The sequence below is a fragment of the Tachysurus vachellii genome, chromosome 8 (genome assembly GCF_030014155.1).
Source record: "Tachysurus vachellii isolate PV-2020 chromosome 8, HZAU_Pvac_v1, whole genome shotgun sequence".
Lineage (NCBI taxonomy): Eukaryota > Metazoa > Chordata > Actinopteri > Siluriformes > Bagridae > Tachysurus > Tachysurus vachellii.
In genome coordinates, this window is record NC_083467.1 from 13,737,206 (window position 1) to 13,757,781 (window position 20,576).

The 20,576-nt window shown below is 36.9% G+C and overlaps 2 protein-coding genes across 3 annotated transcripts; both read left to right on the forward strand.

Moving 5' to 3' along the window:
* The first annotated feature begins 318 nt into the window (after positions 1-318).
* On the forward strand, positions 319-14,484 carry f5 (coagulation factor V). 2 transcript variants are annotated; one of them, XM_060876370.1, is made up of 25 exons: positions 319-516; positions 946-1,025; positions 1,161-1,283; positions 2,310-2,522; positions 2,631-2,792; positions 2,890-3,111; positions 3,591-3,756; positions 3,837-4,017; positions 4,129-4,225; positions 5,283-5,488; positions 5,615-5,765; positions 5,899-6,111; positions 6,342-9,081; positions 9,734-9,902; positions 9,997-10,233; positions 10,318-10,534; positions 10,646-10,819; positions 10,915-11,031; positions 11,890-11,961; positions 12,064-12,149; positions 12,247-12,402; positions 12,496-12,640; positions 13,383-13,534; positions 13,643-13,825; positions 13,916-14,484. In XM_060876370.1, exons 1-25 carry the CDS (start codon positions 374-376, stop codon positions 14,060-14,062), a joined length of 6,552 nt encoding a protein of 2,183 aa, XP_060732353.1. In that variant the 5' UTR covers positions 319-373; the 3' UTR covers positions 14,063-14,484. The 2 variants fall into 2 exon arrangements, with proteins under 2 accessions (XP_060732353.1, XP_060732354.1); XM_060876371.1 differs by having other exon boundaries at positions 9,737-9,902.
* Positions 14,485-15,258: 774 nt separating this feature from the next.
* Positions 15,259-20,573, forward strand: gpr161a (G protein-coupled receptor 161a). Its single transcript, XM_060876376.1, has 6 exons — positions 15,259-15,513; positions 17,271-17,640; positions 17,908-18,626; positions 18,742-18,849; positions 19,052-19,171; positions 19,316-20,573. Exons 2-6 carry the CDS (start codon positions 17,288-17,290, stop codon positions 19,579-19,581), a joined length of 1,566 nt encoding a protein of 521 aa, XP_060732359.1. The 5' UTR covers positions 15,259-15,513; positions 17,271-17,287; the 3' UTR covers positions 19,582-20,573.
* Positions 20,574-20,576: the final 3 nt, after the last annotated feature.

Here is a 20,576-nt window from a genome sequence, read left to right on the forward strand (position 1 = left end):
TCATTTGAAAGAAGATTTCATTTATAATAACTGCAACAATGATAAAAAGCTTAGCAGGCATTAGGTTCATGTTTGTGATGAAAGCACTGCAATTTTACAGTGGAATAAATGGCTCAAATTGTCAAGTGTTTTACAGGTAATGATTAAAAGTTGCCATTTTGTAAGAATGAGAAAACATGTTGCATTGCCCAATGGTGTATTCATGCATGCATGCGTGTGTGTGTGTGTGTGTGTGTTTGTGGAGGTGGGGGGGCTGTGTGGCTTCTGTGGAAGATAGAGATAAAGCTAATCTATAAAGCTAATCTTTACTGAGAGCTCAGAAGGCACTGCACTCTTGAACAGACGCTCCTTACCTGGAGCTCCAGGCTGCGATATGAGGTTTTCTCTTTGGTCGGTTGCTTTGTATGCTTTGGGCCTTCTGTCTTTTCTGAGTCAATGTGCAACAGCAGTGAATAGACACTATTACATTGCTGCAGTTAAAATTAATTGGGATTATACAACAAAAGGAGCACAAAGGTATTTAATCACTGTCAATTTTTATTTTAACAGTGTCACATATTTGATCAAGATCTTATTTTCTTATTTTATTGAATTGCATTTGAAACTCCTATCAGATAAAATAGTTTTGGTTAATATGTATTTCAGATCATCTACAAAATTTACAGTATGTGAGAAATAAATTGCATGTAGGTGACATTTTTCTTGCAGAGTATATTGTTGCATGTGTTAAGAATTCAGTTTTAACTTTAACATCAGATGAATGAATATGCTAAAAAGCGTGTTTTAGAACATGGTCTATACCAGGATTGAGTGACCTGTACTACAGTACTTAGCTTATTTAGCAATAGCTATTTAGAAAAAAACCTGAACAGGACTTGTTCAGTTTTTCTCTATTAAATTATTTATTTTAATTACTTTTAAATGAATATTTCTGTTTTTCTATAGTGTTGGTCCCACCTATAAAAAGACAGTGTACAGGGAATATGACGCAGATTTCAAAAAGGCTAAAACAACTCCATGGTCAGGTATTCAATCTTCTTTTGTAAGGTGGATGTTCTTATTTTAATATGAGTCAAGATACATATGAATCTTAAAAGACCCTAAATTTAAGTATGTCTCTGAAACTACTATAGAATAATAAAATAATTCTGTTTTTTCAGGGTTGCTGGGACCAACACTCCGTGGCCAAGTTGGTGACACCATCATCGTCACGTTCAGAAACATGGCGGATCATCCCTGTAGTATCCATTCACATGGCATTGCTTATGGAAAACAGTCTGAAGGTCGGTATACCTGTGTCTTAAATGTATAAAATTAAATGACAAAAAAAAGTAAATTACAATATTATGCAGCTATAGTCAGTCTGTGTATATAAAACAGTGTAACATAATGAATTTGTTGCTTAGGAAAGCACTTGTCCAGTTAAGTGAACTGAAGAGGAGTATTTATCTTTGTCAGACATATTAACCACAGTCTGTACCCAAGTCCAAAATGAAGACCAGAAAAACAATCAATAAAATTTTGACGGTCTGTTCTGGTATGGACTATATTCCTGTCAATCAGATAATTACTGTGTGTTGAACTGGTAGAAACAGTAAATGGCAGTCAATATCTAATGGAAGATAAATATATAATCCCTTTATAGCATGGTCAAATCTCCTCTATTAAGTGATTATTTGCTTATCTGAGTACACAAAGGGGGGCACAGTGGCTTAGTGGTTAGCACGTTCGCCTCACACCTCCAGGGTTGGGGGTTCGATTCCCGCCTCCGCCTTGTGTGTGTGGAGTTTGCATGTTCTCCCCGTGCCTCGGGGGTTTCCTCCGGGTACTCCAGTTTCCTCCCCCGGTCCAAAGACATGCATGGTAGGTTGATTGGCATCTCTGGAATATTGTCCGTAGTGTGTGATTGCGTGAGTGAATGAGAGTGAGTGTGTGCCCTGCGATGGGTTGGCACTCCGTCCAGGGTGTATCCTGCCTTGATGCCCGATGACGCCTGAGATAGGCACAGGCTCCCCGTGACCCGAGGTAGTTCGGATAAGCGGCAGAAAATGAGTGAGTGAGTGAGAGAGTACACAAATTGACAGTAAGTATAGATTCACATTTAAGATTAAGTAAGATTAGTATTTGTCATTTTTATACATATTAACCACACTCTGTGCCTAATTCCAAAATGAACGGGGAAAATCATTATTTCACCTTCACAAAGGCTTGATTTCTCCATACAGAATTAAGGTGAATATTGCCTGTGATGTTTATACAAACAGATGGCAAACATTAACATATGATGCTGCAAATGTTTAATCCGTTAGGATCGTTGTACTTTGACAACACGTCCCAGTTTGAGAAACAGGATGATGTCATAAATCCTGGAAAAGAGCATACATACTACTGGGAGGTAACTAAAGAAGTGGCCCCACAGGATGCCGATCCCCCGTGTGTCACATATACTTATTTCTCACATAATGATATTGTCAAGGACTACAACACAGGCCTGATTGGTACTGTGCTAATTTGTAAAACTGGTATGATTATTTTTTCATTATTCTCATTATTATATATGATATTGGTTACAGATAACGCTGTTTATTCTGAATCTCTCTTAGCCTGATATGTATGCCTTTACTCCTCAGGCAGCCTTGATGAGTCTGGAAATCAGGTTCATTTCCATCAAGAATTTACACTGTTGTTTGGAGTCTTTGATGAGAGCAACACTTGGTACAGCACAGGGGTTGCGCCACTTAAAGAGCATGTGAAATACACAATCAATGGCTTCACAAATGGCTCTGTCCCTGGTAAGCCGGTTAATTTTTTATCTGTGACAGAATATCAATGCCTTTACAAGTTTTATGAGTAAGTTGCTCTCATTATATTTATCTTGATCTTCTCCAGATCTTAATGTGTGTGCACATTCCAAAGTAACCTGGCACCTAGTTGGTATGAGTTCTGAGCCAGAGCTGTTTTCTGTGCACTTCAATGGCCAGGTTCTACAGCAGAATGGACACATGGTGTCTTCAATTGGTATTATCAGTGGTATAGCTACCAGTGCAGAGATGGTGGCCACTTACCCTGGTCGCTGGCTTCTGTCTTCTCACATTAGCAAACACTTGGAAGGTAAGACCTGGTGACACAACAAGACTAGCTCTAGTTCCTTTGACAAAAGGCATACAATATAGCAACCAACAAATTTTACAGGAAAAAAGAGAAATGTTTTATGGAGGAAAAAAGAAAATAAATAATGTACAAAAACACAGTTGCACATGTGTGCATACCCTTTAACCAATTCTACAAATAAGAAAGTTTTGCTTCTACTGAATCTTAAAAAAAAAGTATTTTTTACTTGAATTTTGTTGGTTGCAATATCACATTGAAGGTAACAAATGATCTATCTTGGATTTTCTTAATTTTCTTACAAGGGTATAGTGGTTATTTTTTTTTTTTTAGATTTTTTTAAAAAATTTCCATTGTACTTTAAGTCACTCCAATTTGTAGTGTTTTGCTCCCATCCGAAAAAAAAAACAACTCATAAAGTGAATGACACAATTACTTTAAAACTAAATCTAACAAGAACATGGCTCTTCACTTTATTTCAGCTGGGCTGCATGGCTTTCTGGACATTAATAAATGTGAAGAGTTTACTGCACCGAAGCGAAAGCTTACCATTCAGCAAAAACGAGAGAGTCAGGAATGGATTTACTACATTGCAGCTGAGGAGATCATTTGGGATTATGCCCCAAATTTGCCAGATAATGTGGACAAGTACATGTCAATCATTATTAAACAATGTCCGATCTCCTGTGCTAAGTCTGCTTACAGGTGTTTTGTTTCTTCTCACTCAGGAATTTTCGATCCACATACTTAAAACAGGGTGAAGGACGGATTGGTAAGAAATATAAAAAAGCTGTGTTCACTCAGTACACAGATGAATCGTTTAATGAAAGGGCAGAACAAAAGCAAAGGAAGAAGGAGTTAGGAATTCTTGGTCCTGTGATCAGAGCACAGATCAGAGACATAATAAAGGTAAAGGAGATAAAAAGTCCAAAAATCAAAAACAAAAGTACAAAATCATGCCATGTGACACTGTTGGTGTCCTGACAATCAATAAAGATGCATATTATTTCATGTTTACAGATTGTGTTCAAAAACAAAGCATCACGTCCATACAGCATTTATCCTCATGGATTAACCATCGATAAAGCATCAGAGGGAGTCAATTACCCTGACGGAGGTTAGAAAAATTTCCATTTACAGCATGTCATATTCTAAAGTCAAATATTTTAAATAATCTTTTCATAACTTTATGTCGATGTGGTAAATTCTGACCTTTTGTAATGTTGCAATGCTCAAGACCCAATTCTGTTCCAATTCAAAACCCCCTATTCTTTTAACATATATGTGTGCAAATGTTACAGAGAGCATAGAAATGTGTGTGCACAACTCAAGTGATGTATTTAGTGACTCCCACAAAAATCTATAAAAGACAAATAAATTTGTCAAAGACATAAGTGGAAGTGTGGTGTCCCCTGTTCCCAGACTGATTGTTTATAACAATTATAATGCTCTGAATGTTTACTCTTGATTTGAATCATGGGTTTTGCATGTTGAGACTGCATTTATTGTTAAAAAGGATAAACCAACATAAGACTAGACGGGTGTCTATCGAAGAAAAGCAAGTCATTCTGAAGCTGAAAAAGTGGGATATCACCCAGAACCATTGCACAAGACATTTAGCAGATGCCTTTATCCAGAGCATCTTATTTCATTTACACAACTAAGCAGTTGAGGGTAAAGGACCTTGCTCAGTGGCCTTACAATAGCAGCTTGGTTGTCTTGGAATTTGAACTCACAACCTTCTGATTAGTTATCAACACCTTAACCACAGATCTACCACTCTGCACAAGTGTTGGCCGTGGATGTTATGAAGCTATCACAACCCACTGTTCAAAACTACTTCAAGACATTTAGATAATTTAGATAAATGTAAATACCACAAGATGCAAATCGCTCATCAGCAATAAGAATCAGATGGTCAGTATATGATCTGAAACCATCAGTCAATATTCACAGTAGTTAGTCTTTATTTTACATAGGAATAGTATTCAAATGTTTTTTTTTTTTTTGTTTGTTTTTTTACAATTATAGATATCAAATTTCATGTGTAAATGCACTTATGAATGATTTAAATCTATTTGTATCCAGCTTGATGAATTATGCCCAAAGTTTTAAAAGGATATATAGCAAAAATGATCTATTTTAATGTTTTTTATAAAATGTTTTTCTAAAAGGTAACCAGAGCCATGCAGTGCAACCAGGGGAAACTTACACATATGTGTGGCGAGTCATTGAGGAGGACGAGCCATTAAACAGTGATTCAAGGTGTCTCACCAGGATGTACCATAGTGCAGTGAACACTCCACGAGACATTGCTTCAGGTCTTGTTGGGCCACTTCTTATCTGCAAAAGCCAGTCCCTCAATACCAGGAATGTCCAGGTAACTCATTGTGGTATTTGTTCTATTTATTTTTTAAATACACAGGCAGTTTTGTTTCTCATGTGACATCCATTATTGATTCATCTGATACTGTGTCAGTTCTAAAACAATTGCTCCATTTTTCAGGTGAGGGCAGACAAAGAGCAACATGCTATGTTTGCAGTTTTTGATGAAAACAAGAGTTGGTACCTAAATGAGAACATCCTCACATATTGTGGAGACCCAAGAAATATAAAACCAGATGATCCAGAGTTCTATAACTCAAATGTTATGCACAGTGAGTAGATTTGTTTGCACAGTAATTCATTTTTTGTTAATCAATTTAATTATTAACCTTTATAATTTAATTAATATAATTCTTTAAAGCATTTAATGGTTACATAAATAATCATATAAATTATCCTTCACAGCAATTAATGGTTATGTGTATGAAAGTGGCCAGGTCCTGGGGTTTTGCAATGGTGAGATTGCAACTTGGCATGTGTCTAGTGTTGGGGAACAAGATGACATCCAAACAGCCGCATTTTATGGACACACATTTGAACTTAACAATAGAGAGGAAGACATTCTCAGTCTGTTTCCCATGACAGGAGAGACGATTTCCATGAACATGGCTAATATTGGTCAGTATACCTGAAATATGTGACATGTAAATGTTATTTAAAGTTCTAATTTATAAATGTTATTTACAGTTTTTTTATTAATAGAACAATATTAGTGCAAATTAAAATAATATTCTTGTAAAAAATTCTTGTGTAAATGTCACTTACACACACATGGACAAAATTGTTGGTATGTTGGTAACATATTTTGTCTTTCCCTTTTTATTATCCCTTCTATTCTTATTATTAAGGAGTTTGGCTAATGGCCTCACTGAACACACATGAGACGCAAAAAGGATTAAGAGTGAAGTTTAAGGATGTTGAATGCTTCAGGGACTACATTGTTGAAGATTCTGACGATGATAATGATTTTGTACAAGAGAAGTATGACGTGTGGAAACCCATAAACGAAACAGAGTTTAAAACTGAGAAATCAACCTTAAAGCAAATCACAAGTACTGAAATTGACTCAGGGTCTGATGACTATGCAGAAATTCTTGGATTAAGGTCACTGAAGAACACAGGAGTGAATGATATGGAACCGTTAGACCTTTCTATCTTAGATACTAATGATGACAAGCTGCATTCTGCTGATGTGATCCAAAACATGGTTGATGACAACAATCTTACAACAGCTGTTCAAAATGAAAGCACAACAGAGTCAACAATCAAATTAACTTTGGCACCAGCTAACTCTATAATCAATGGATCTAACGGTACCAACACTAATCCTAGTAACATCTCACTTCTACCAAATATTGATAGTGAAATCATCTCAGAGAACAGCCAAAACACATTATTAGTAAAAGAAGAGATAAAGCAATTGCTATCAACCCAAACATCAAGTGACAAAGAGACACAGACCCCAGACTTACTGCTGAGCTCTGTGGAGGTGGTAGATGAAGCTGGCAGGTCAAATGACAACATATTTATTTACAGTGTACCTGCTCTTAACTCTCAGATTAATATTACAGATGTTGATATGAAAGACTTTGTACTACTGAATCATGGTGAACAGATAGAAACAAATATCCATAAGCATTCAGTTGAGCACAGCATCTCACCCACAGAGCTTCCTAACAACACCATTGTGGAACTTCTGGACAATAGCACTCAAACCACAGGGCTTCAGGATGGACAAGAATCAAATACAAAGATAAATTCAGAATCATTATATGAAAGGATTCAATATTTGAATAACCCAAAAGTGGTCTTAGATATTACACAAAAGACCACTCAAGAACTGAATAGAACCCAAGTGGAATACGAACTTTCAGTGCAGGAAGATGAAGCATTAAATGTTACCAAGGTGGAGTACGAACTTTCAGTGCACGAAGATAAAGAACTAAATGGCACTGAAATGGAGGATGAACTTTTAGTACAAGGAGATGGAGAATTAAATGGCACCAAAGTGAAGAATACATTTTCAGTAAAGGAAGATAAAGAATTAAATTTCATTAAAGTGGAGCATGAATTTTCAGTGGATGAAGATAAAGAATTAACTGGCACTGAAATAGAGAACAAGCTTTCAGTACAGGAAGATGAAGAATTAAATGGCACTGAAATTGAGAACAAGCTTTCAGTACAGGAATATAAAAAATTAAATGGTACTGAAATTGAGAACAAGCTTTCAGTACAGGAAGATGAAGAATTAACTGGCACTGAAATTGAGAACAAGCTTTCAGTACAGGAATATAAAAAATTAAATGGTACTGAAATTGAGAACAAGCTTTCAGTACAGAAAGATAAAAAATTAAATGGCACTGAAATTGAGAACAAGCTTTTAGTACATGAAGATGAAGAGTTAAATGGTACCCAAGTGGATGCTGAATTTCCATTTCAGGAAGAAAAAGAAATAAATAACACAAAACTGGACTCTGAAATTTTAATAGAAGATGTAGAATTAAATAGCACCCTTTTGGAATTTTCAGTGCAGGAAGATATGAGACACCTGGGCATAGAAATGACCCTGGAGGACCTCCCACACACAGACATTCAAGAACCCTACAGCGCCAAGATGGACTCCAAAATTTCCAATAACACGGTGAATGATTCTCAGGCATTCTCTGGGAGTCAAAATTCAGAGAAAAAAAACTTTCCTCAGAATGTTACATCCTCTTCGATAGTTCCTTTCACTAACTATGAACATAATGAGACAAAGAGCCTAAAAGGCAGCAACCTCTACACATCATCAGAAGAGCTTAGTTCAGAGAGCCTTGCGAATACTTCCTTTTCTAGTTCCATTTTCAACCTTTCATCTCCAGAAAGTAAAGCCTCCAACACTAATATCCTACTAACAAACAGCAGTTCAGAGCAGGTTGTACAAGATGTTGAAAATATTCTTAATGAAGTGGTAATTTATCTAAAGGACAGCAACAACACTATGGTCATTCTCACCACACCCTTGGATACACAAGCAAAGAACTGGAGCTATGAAGGGAAACATGAGTTTGTGCCAATGGAGTTCCCAGATCATATGAACAAATATGTAACAGACAAGCAACCAAATAGTGTAGAAGAAGAGAAGAAAAAAATACATCTAAAAAGGGTGACACCAATGAAAGGGTATGGCATAAAGACAAGAAAGAGAAAGGAGTACAAACCACAAGCTCGCAGTGACATCTCTCCACGAGGCTTCTCTCCACGGGGTTTTGCTCCTTCTCAGCTTGCACCAAGGACTACCAAGCCCAACAGTGAAGAAGGCATGATGCCCAAATCCATAGTCATAGGCATTCCCAGGAATGATTTCAATGAGTATGAAATATATGTCCCTGATGGCCAGGAGAATACTGATTTTGAGAACCCCCCTGATTACAAAGAAGAATATGATTGTGTTGTCTACAGAGACCCATATGGCAAACCGGCTCAAGCTGAAACTGAAATACTTGATGAAGTAACTAAATATTCCTTGCAAATGGCTGGCAGCAAGTCCAGAGTCTACTTTATTACTGCTGAAGAAGTTTACTGGGATTATGCAGGCTATGGACAAAGGTAATTTGCTCAGTCACAAAGGTAACATCAGCTGGACAGCTTGTCAAGTTGATGAAGGGCTTTTGTTTATCCAAAATGTACTGTGTCTATGGAACACTATACTGAACATTTACTCCACCTACAATTTAAAGTGTAATGAGATAAAAAAAAAAAAAAAAAGTAGTCAGCTACATTTTTGGTTTTTTTTGTATTGAATTACATAAAAATGAATTATATAGTAAATAATTGCATAACCTCAGAATGTTACATCCTCTTCAATAGTTCCTTTCATTAACTATGCACATAATGAGACAATGAGCCTAAAAGGCAGCAACCTCTACACATCATCAGAAGAGCTCAGTTCAGAGAGCCTTGCGAATAATTCCTTTTCTAGTTCCATTTCAACCTTTCATCTTAAGAAAGTAAAGCCTCCAACACTAATATCCTACTAACAAACAGCAGTTCAGAGCAGGTTGTACAAGATGTTGAATATAGTCTTAATGAAGTGGTAATTTAGTAAAGGACAGCAACAACACTATGGTCATTATATCTATGCACTATGGACAATACTATGGTCATTATTACATATGTGCAAAGACATTTCACAAACTATGTACCTTAAGGTTCTTTTATTTGAGTCACTACCTTGGTTCATCTGTTTCTCTCTTCAAAGGAGGGAAGATAAAGCCTCAGTGAAGGAGAGACCCACGCTTTTCAAGAAAGTGCTGTTCAGGTCATATTTAGACAGCTCCTTTACAACCCCAGACACTCGTGGAGAAGTTGATGAGCATCTTGGCATCATGGGTCCAATAATTAAGGCTGAAGTTGATGAAACCATATATGTAAAATCTGCTAACTGAACAAAATGATTGGGCTTTGTAAAGGGATAATTCAAATTAACATAAGAGTCTAAAATGAGTCTGTATTTCCTTCCAGGTAGTCTTCAGGAATCTTGCCAGCCGCCCATACTCATTGCATGCAAATGGAGTGTCATATAGCAAAAATATGGAGGGGCTGATTTATGATGATAACTCACCTTACTGGTACAAGTACGATGATGAAGTTCAACCCAATAAAACCTTTACATATATTTGGACAGTAAATGACAAAGTGGGGCCATCAAATGGTGAATCTGACTGCCGAATATGGACTTATTACTCTGGCGTAAATCCTGTAAGTTTAAATGTGAGACTGCCTTGTAGCTACGATGTGAAAACATTTTTGCATGAATATAAACTCTGAATTTTGTTGATACAGGAGAGAGACATCCATTCTGGACTGATTGGGCCTCTTCTTGTTTGTAAGAAGGGCACCCTGGCTAAAACCCCAATAGATACACAAGAATTTATGTTACTTTTTATGACGTTTGATGAGAACAAGAGCTGGTACTACGACCAAAACTGGGAGATTCTCAAGAAAACAAACAGAAGAGCAACTCTGGACCCAAATTTCAATAACAATATCAAATTTCATGGTATTTTTTTTTTAGCTATTTAGCTATTTTGTTGCTGATTTTGTTGCTGATGCTATGAAATAATCAACTCTAGACTAGGATGTTAACAGCTGTCTTTTTGTGCACTTTTAGCTATTAATGGAATTATATACAGCCTCAAAGGACTCCGCATGTATGCTAATCAGCTGGTAAATTGGCATCTTATAAACATGGGCTCTCCAAAAGACTTCCACAGTATTCACTTTCATGGCCAGACCTTCCTCATGAATGCCCACCATCGTCAGGGAGTATATCCACTTTTACCAGGTTTGCATTTTTTCGTGTTTTCTGTTGTTTTACATTCCTGAAATTAGTTAATAAACTCTCTTTGTTTTATTTGCATTTTTGATGCTGTCATGCAGGGAGTTTTGCAACTCTGCAGATGTGGCCATCAAAGCCAGGGCTCTGGATGTTGGAATCAGAGGTTGGAATTTCTCAGCAGAGAGGGATGCAGACCCTATTTTTAGTGTTAGACAATGGTATTAAAATATTTGGTCACTTGCATATCTGAAAAGGAAAACTAATAGGGGAAAAGGGGAAGGTGCTGATTGTGATGATTACACATAGTCCCTTCTATAAGTATTGGAACAACAAGACCTGTTCTTATGTTTTTGCTATACATTTAAGACATTTGGGTTTGATATCAAAAGATGATTATGAGAGAGTAGACAGAAATTTCAGCATTTATTTCCTGATCTTCTGGTTTGAGTTTGCATGTCTGCATCTGTAAAAGATTCACTAATCTTTATTGATGATGGAACTCATAATGTTAGCAGCAGAATGACTTCAGAAGTCTACAAACACATTCTGTCTGCAAATTTACTGAAGTCTAATACATCCAGTTTAATTAGTTGGAACTTCATAATTCAACACAAGTCAATCACCAAATCCTATCCCAACTGAATAGGGGACTAAATTAGAAACCTCCAAAAACAAATAACAAATGAATGTAGCTGTTCAAACCTGGAGAAGCATCACAAAAGCAAAAGAGTTGGTGATGTCAGCGGATTGACGGCTTATTGCAGTTATTTCAAGCACGAGATATCCAAATCCAACCAAATATTAAGTATTATTTACTTTAGGATGATCTTATCTAATAATTTTGCTCACCAAAATATCAGGTGGATGTGAATATCAAATGAAAGCTGAAATTCTAAATAGTCTTATGTTCATCTCAAATGCAAAATTGGCCAAAGAATTGGCTTTGCTGTTACAGTACTTTCAGAGGAGACTGATGAATTTGGTGGCTGGGGTATCAGAATAAATAAATGGGAATCTTTGTCAAATTTCTCCCATCACTAGATTGCAAATACATTCTTTCTGTGTTTATTTTACAGAATGTGATCACCCTCTTGGTCTGATTTCTGGTGCTGTTAAAGACAGTCAAATAACAGCATCCAATTCTAGAGGTATTATAACATTCCTTGACATTTTTTAATATGTGGCATAATTCAGATAGCTTGATAATAACCATAATTAATTATCCAGTTTAAATTCATTCTAAATTGAAGGCTACTGGCTTCCCAATTTGGCCAGACTGCACAATACAGGACAATACAATGCATGGAGTACAATAAAGCCAGGTGACTGGATACAGGTATCATTTTATTATGGCATTTTACAAGTTATTAACCTATAAATTGCAATGTGTTACTAAATAATTACAAGAAAAGATTTTTGGTCCTGTTTGCTAGGTAGACTTCCAACGGCCTGTGGTGATCAGTAAAATAGCCACACAGGGAGCCAAACAACTCTTCACCCCTCACTATGTTCTGAACTACACAATCTTCTACAGCACAGACCGCAAAAGGTGGAGTTGGTACAAGGGAGACAGCAAAACTTCGAGAAAGGTAAGTAACTACATCAATGTATGCTACAATACATTGCATAGATACTTAATATGTGAATGCTGATTTTAAATATTTTCTTTTCCATTTCTCAAGACGTTTGAAGGTAATAGGGAAGCCTATGGAGTGAAGGAGAATATATTCTTTCCACCTATTATTAGCCGTTATGTGCGGCTTTACCCTTCACATTCATATAATTATCCAACGGTTCGCATGGAGTTCTATGGATGTGAGTTAGATGGTAGGTGTGAAATGTGTTTGCATCATTTAAAGTTTAATATCAGTGAATACAGACAGCTTAGATATGCTATAATCAAGGATTGACATATCTTTGGTGCTCGTATTCCATGCAGTACCCTAATGATACTCTAGTTGAAAATGATTGGTGTAGTACTCACAAAAGCGATACTTTATCCAGCACACTCTCCTTCCCATCTTCACTTTCACAATCAACCTGTGATGTGCTTCAGTTCAGACTCAAGATAGTTTAAATAGAAACATGCATCAAAGCAAAGCAAAAAATATGCAAAAAAAGTGGCTTCCCTATTTACAGTATTCCTAAAAAAATGCTGACCTGTGAAAAACACCTCTCACAAGCAGCACTTGCAGCAGTGCTTTTTTTCTCAGAACATTAGAGTAGCAGTCTGACCTGCTGGTATCTGTAAGAACTGATACCTCTAGATCATGCATAGAGTTGGCTAACAGATGTTTCCCAGCTTGCTTTAAATGTGTCCATATTCCAAAGCAGACTCTGTCTCAATAGACAATCATACTTCTGAATTATTACAGGTTAAGCATCTCTAATAAGCATACATTTTAGTTCCATGGAACACCTGTAAATTAATTTTTTATTTAACTTTTAAATAATAATCTCTTTATCTGTTGCCTGTTCAGTGGTCTAAATAGACAATCTTTTGCCCCATGTTTTGTCCATATTACTTGTCAACCCCTGTCAGCAACAGGACTAATATGTATGTTTGCAGGGTGTTCTGTACCCTTGGGAATGCAGAGTGGATATATAAATGATCATCAGATCACAGCCAGTTCTACTGCTTCCAGCTGGTATTCTGGCTCATGGCACCCTTGGTTGGCACGTCTTGATAAACAAGGATCACTCAATGCTTGGCAAGCCAAGGTAGCTAGCACATAAATCATATTTTGTTTGCATGTATCCTAAATCTATACATTCATTACATTCTCATATTGTTTTATATTACAGTATATACTCTAATTCCCTCCACAGAGTACTGACAATCATCCATGGATCCAGATAGAAATAAAGGAAGTCAAGAAAATCACCGGAATTGTTACCCAAGGAGCAAAGTGGCTGAAGACTGAGATGTTTGTAACCACTTATGTTTTAGAGTACAGTGATGATGGCAAGAAATGGAACAAGTACTCGGATAATGAGGACTATGAAATAAAGGTACGGCATCAAACATGGGTAAACAAAGGTTTTTCTTGTATAGCACTTTACACAGTCATCTGATTTAATCTCTAACCCCCTGTTTTGCAGACATTCATGGGAAACTCTGATAACAACAGCCATATGAAAAATTATATCTACCCTCCAATATTCTCCAGATTTATCAGAATTTTTCCTACAAAATGGCAGAAGGCTGCCACCATGAGGATTGAACTACTGGGATGTGATTTTGAATAATGACCATTTATCTTTGTTTCATCCTTCTGTACTAGTCCACACATTTTGGATATTCCATTTCTATATTTGTATCTAATTTTTTTTAGACTGATTTTTTTTTTTAGACTAATCATCTTAGACTGATTATTGTGTATTAATGTTCTCTCAACTGTGTTCCTGAGACCCTCCAGGTATGTGACACATAGCCATAGGGTGATTATAGTTACAGTGTGGTGGAACTCACATCTGTACATTTTTTGCATTCATTATTGAGTTCTTATATTTATTAGCCCATTTCACTGTTTACGTAAACAGAATGAAACGATCTCTCTCAACAAATCTGTTTCATCAGGACTAAAAACCTTTGTGCCTCTAATAAATAGACAATATTTTTTCTATACATTTATATAATGCCTATGGAATAAACATGCACTTGGAATTTACTGTACAGTTAAACGTGTTCAATTGCTGCAAAACTCTCAAAACTCTTTGCTCAGGTTATGCAATAACACCCGCTATAACCTTTGTAGTGTACTTCATAACCAGTAGGAAGTTTACGATTGAACCCCAGCACTCCACAAGAGAGGAGGAAGGGGATAGGATTGGCTGTGATGCACACATGATGCTTATGCAAAAATAATGTGGGAATATATTTTTTATATATCCATTTCTTGAGGCTGACAATAGGTTTTTTGCTTGTTAATTTGAAGGGATAATCTGTTGTTGCTTTCTTTCTAACAATCAATTAGTTAAGTCACTGATTTTATGTTGTGTTAAGAATACCATAATATACAGTGTATATATAAGCAAAGGAATGTGGAATAGGGAAAAAATTATAATGTGTGTTTAAAGTTACTCTCAACGTCCCCTGGGGCTGTTTTTATCCGTGCAATGTATCTGTAATTCAGGGACGCACAGAAATTATTATATTTATAAGTATATTGAATATTATTGCAAGTGTGTAATACGTCTTTAGGATAGGATTATATATGAAATTGTTCACTGGGAATTTACTTAAATTACACACACATATATATATATATATATATATATATATATATATATATATATATATATATATATAAGCAAAGGAATGTGGAATAGGAAACATCACTACTTGTTGGTAACTTGTTTACTGGGACAAAAGCAGTAACAATGCTTATTAGGCTCATTAAGCTCATTAAAAATGAGTGGGAATCAGAGTCCACACAGGTTTGTTTATGGGAGTGTTAGTTTGTGGAGTCTGTGGGAAGGGGAGAGGGATTGAGGAAAGTTTTCAGCCCTGGGATTCAGACGCCATTATAACCCAAGGACTGCCCTCTTCTTTATCCGAACCGACCACCACAAATCTCTCATGGAAAATGCATCCAGATTTCACACACTACTGGTAATTTCTGCAGGAAAAAAAATCCAAAACCCAGCTTCTGCCATGATCTCATATGACGGTGAGAGTCTGAAGCATCTCTCTTGAGGTGAGGAGACTTTATTTGCGCCTGAGCTGCCTGAACCTTCTGAGGAGAAACTTTCGTTCCTTTATATACAATGTTGCTAGCTAACTTAGCTAACGTTTCTTCAGTCTGCACTTAAAATCTTACCCCCTCACTATTTTACCGGGAGTGCTGAAAACTAAACTTGTAGTTTTGATACTTCTGTTCTTATATAATGAAATGTTAAAGTATGTTTAACGATGTTCTCATAAATAATGGAAGAAGAAGGTGCAAAAGCAAACGTTTCACCTCTTCATGTATAACACAATGTTGCGCTAAAAGGCTACGTTAGCAAAACTGGCTAACCTGCTAACCAATTTATTTAATTAGTTTTTAAAACCACATGCAAAAAGTTAATATGTTAGTCAACACTAGTTGTAGATTAGGTAGTTCAATATAAGCATTTATTATTAATCACTTTTCGGATTTTATTCGGATGTATGAAATGATGCATTCGGCTTTGTAAGGAAAACAAATAAACAAAACATACACACATTAACTTTACCTCAAATGACAGCATTTGTGGAGTTTTTTATGATGGAGCTATGAGGTTTATTTAGGTAACAGAAGTCCATGATCCACCAGATACATCAGCAGCATGCTGAAAATGATTAAAACTTTTACTCAAACGTTATATTTCTTATATTTAACAAAAGAAAAAGCCCAGAAAAATGTATAATGTGTGTTTAAAGTTACTCTCAATGTCCCATGGGGCTGTTTTTATCTGTACAATGTATCTGTAAACAATATAGATTTCAGGATGTTTTACAGGGACGCACAGAAACCACATAGACAAGTATATTGAATATTATTGCAAGTGTGTAACAAGTCTTTAAGATACGTATAAGGATTATATATGAAATTGTTCACTGGGAATTTACTTAAATTAAACATGTGAAACTCACCTTCTACAGTCCCTTTTAGAAAACCTTTATTTATACTAAATCTTAAATATTTTTCCATGTATAATTAAAATCACACCGAGTCGTTTTGGATGTCCCCGAGGTTTAATGCATCATTGTTGTTGCCTGTTTTCTCCTAATGAAAGTAATTTAAGGACAGTTTGAATACACGTTTGTGAAACCCAAAACGTTCACGTGATGTAAAAATAGTGTGTTTTGACAGTCTAGGAAAGCTTTGGAGTAGTGCCGCTAATCCAGTGTGAGTGAAGCCATCTGATGTTGTTCAGGCATATTACAATGATGCACCAAATAAAGCTATCACTAGAACTGTATTAGGAATGTCCCAGTGGATGGAGACCTTGGGTTTGACTCAGGACCTGCTGGAGAGATTAACTTCTCAGTCTACTGCCAGCACAAACCCACCAGGAATAGCAGAGAATGAATGAATGAAAACAAACAAAAAAGGAAATTAAAATAAAAATGACTGAACCCTTGCCAGTACATTTAGAGGTACACATCTTGTCTGATTTTGTATAATTTCACTAATTCCCACTGAAATTATTTTAGATTTTTTGTAAGAGTAGACTGTAGATAGGAGCTTCCATTCAGTTTGGGGAAAATGAGTACTAAATAAGTGGAATAATAACAAAGCTTGGGATTACAGTAACAAAAGCAGCTTTGTATATTCAGTAGGTATCCCACTACATTATCTGGCATGTTAATGCTGCACTATGAACTATTAATTAGCTACATGAATAATTTGATCTGTTGATACTGAGTACAGAAGTCAGATGTCAGTGTGAGTGCTGATCAATTCCTAAATTGATCTTTTTGTTTCAGGTGCATAATAAGGTTCCATGATGAACGGCAGCAAGAATGGCACAGCTGTGGACAGTTTGGGTGCCAGTGGGGCCGTGGCGCTTGAGTCAGCTTCAATCATAGTTATTGCTTTGCTTATCTGCTTGGGGAATCTGCTTATTGTTGTGACGCTTTATAAGAAGCCCTACCTCCTGACACCCAGCAACAAGTTTGTGTTCAGTCTGACCTTGTCCAACCTCCTGCTGTCAGTGCTCACGCTCCCTTTCGTGGTAGCCAGCTCTTTGCAGCGAGAATGGATGTTTGGGGTGGTGTGGTGCAACTTCACAGCTTTACTTTATCTGCTTGTTAGCTCTGCTAGCATGCTCACGCTAGGAGCCATTGCCATTGACAGGTGAGTGAGTTTGCTGGACATGTTTTTTTCTTTCTTATATATATTGAGATACGGAGACAATTAGATTGTATATATGTTCATTTTGTCTTTTTTTTTGGAAACTTGTGAGTGTATTTTTATTAATAATGTTACATTTTACAGCAAATACTGATATTAATATTACTATTTTTTTTAATGAATTAATTTTAATGTATTGTCATTTTGTTGACTCGTTTTTTGTGAGATTTTAAGTGCAACTTTGCTGATACTGTCCATTCTTAATTTTAGGTATTATGCCGTATTGTACCCTATGATCTACCCCATGAAGATCACAGGAAATCGGGCCACAGTGGCCATTGTTTACATTTGGCTTCACTCTTTAGTGGGCTGCCTGCCACCACTCTTTGGTTGGTCAGCATTTGAGTTTGATAACTTCAAGTGGACCTGCACAGCAGCCTGGCACAAGGAAGTTGGCTATACATCTTTCTGGGTCACTTGGTGCTGCTTGATTCCCTTGGCAGCTATGCTAGTGTGCTACAGTGTTATTTTCCGTGTAGCTCGTATAAAAGCACGCAAAGTGTATTGCGGGACTGTGGTGGTTGCTCAGGAGGAGTCTGGCACGCAGAAGAATGGTCGCAAGAACTCCAACACCTCCACCTCTTCTAGCAGCAGCCGCAAGAGCCTCATTTACTCAGGCAACCAATGCAAAGCATTTATCACCATCCTGGTGGTTATGGGGACGTTCCTGGCCACCTGGGGGCCCTATGTGGTGGTGATTAGTACTGAGGCATTGTGGGGAAAAGGTAGTGTTTCTCCACAGCTGGAGACTCTAGCATCCTGGTTGTCTTTCACCAGTGCAGCATGCCACCCATTAATCTATGGACTATGGAACAAAACAGTGCGTAAAGAGCTCTTGGGCATGTGCTTTGGGGACCGTTACTACAGAGAGTCATTCGTCACACGGCACAGGACATCAAGACTCTTCAGCATCTCAAACCGGATCACTGGTCAGTCCCCAGAGATGAACAGAGATTGTGCATGTGCATTTTTCTCAGGGCTGTGATATTTAAATGCTCTGAAGTACAGAAAGCTTAAAACTACTTAATTAAATGTCTTCTTCAGACTTGGGGATGTCCCCACACCTGACAGCCATGCTAGTTGGAGGAGGGCAGCTCTTAGGACCTGGCAGTAGCACTGGTGATACTGGGTTCAGTTATACTCAAGACTCCGGTATGTACAGTATGTGCAACACACAGGGACTGCACATGCCTGTAATTTCCACACTGATTATAGTCAAACAAATCTTTCTCCAGAGCATGACCAAACATTTTGTAAAATACAGAAAGGCTATGATTACTGCCAATTTGTGTTTTTCGTTTTTAACTCTTAATGTTGTGTATGATCTTTTGAGTGATCCTTTTTTTTCTTTCAGCTACAGACATCATGCTGCTGGATAGCTACTCATCTGATACCTCCCATTTCACACACTGCAATGGTTTTAAAAGAAGAAGCTCTGTCACATTTGAGGATCAATTGGAACAACCCCGTAAATGTATTTGAACCTTTTTTTGCTTTTGCGTCTCATATAAATTCTTTAATAATAGCATTTAAATATGTGAATTTATTATGTATGAATTTACATTGTTACCATGTGTATTTGTTGCAAGCCATGTCTAACCCGTAATAACATCTCCAGGTGACTTCCCAACAGTCCAAGTTACTGCAGATGTCCATACGTCCCTCGACAGCTTCGCATCCTGTCTGGCAAAGGCCATAGAGAATGATGCCAAGCTGCAGCTGTTTGGGGAGAGCCCACTAATTCCTAGCAGCTTATTCACAGTACGCAACACACAGAGAGGACCACGGTATCTAGATGGACAGAGACTTAGGATGGAGAGCATCGATGAAGGAATAGTCAAAGATGATGCAGATGAAGAAAATGTCCACGATGAATTAATCTGATTGCGTATACACCACACTTTAAAAACTGTTGTAGAGCTGGTACACTGTGTATTATGCTGTCTTATTTGGTAGAGTTTTCTTGTGGTACACAAATCTATTTAAAAATGTTGCTTAGTGTTTATGTAATTGATAAACATTGAATCATGCTGTTAAAGAGTTGGAGAAAGAAAAGGGAGACCTGTGCAAAGAAAGTTAAATGTACTGTACTTGTAGCAAAGTGAGGAGACGTTTCGTCTTATTACTTTCAGTTAACTAAGTTGTATTTGTGTACAGATGGCACTGAAAATAGGTAAAGCTTAGACACTTGTAATCAGTACTTTGGCCATGTGCCTTATTTCCCCCCTTTTTGCAAGAAAGCCATAACCACTATACTAAGTAACTGTGCTGTCTGAGCAATAATTAGTGCTGAGAGGGGCCTTCTTTAGTATCAATATTATGCCATACATATTTTTCTTTTTATAATTCACTTTGTATGCAGATGCTGGGCCTTAAAACAAGTTAATCTCGTATCCCTGTTTTCTGCATAGAAAAGTACTCTGGTGACACTATGGCATGATGTTTATATTGTAAAAACAAAAAAGTTAATGTGGTGCATTATAATCAGTATTATGAACAGTATTTTATAGTCTAGTATTCATTCTCAACCCATGAGGCTTATCTGGCTGTATGCATCCTGTGACATGATGCCTTTGTTGACACACCATGTGAATCATTGCATCAGGAACGTTTTCAGTAGTACTGAAATACAAGACAAGCAGTGTTAAGTGTCTTATTGGTACTGATGCACTTGAAAACGGTATGCATTGTCTTCAGATCAGGTTCCTTTTCTTCTGCTTCTGTTAGAATAAGGAAAATGTTCCACTGATCTCTAAAATTGTCCACCTGAACAAATAATAGTTGAATGACAATTCCTGTGGAATGTTGTATACCAAAGTCAATAATAATTGTTGTATATTGTAATGAAAAAAGTAAAATACCATAAACACATACTACAA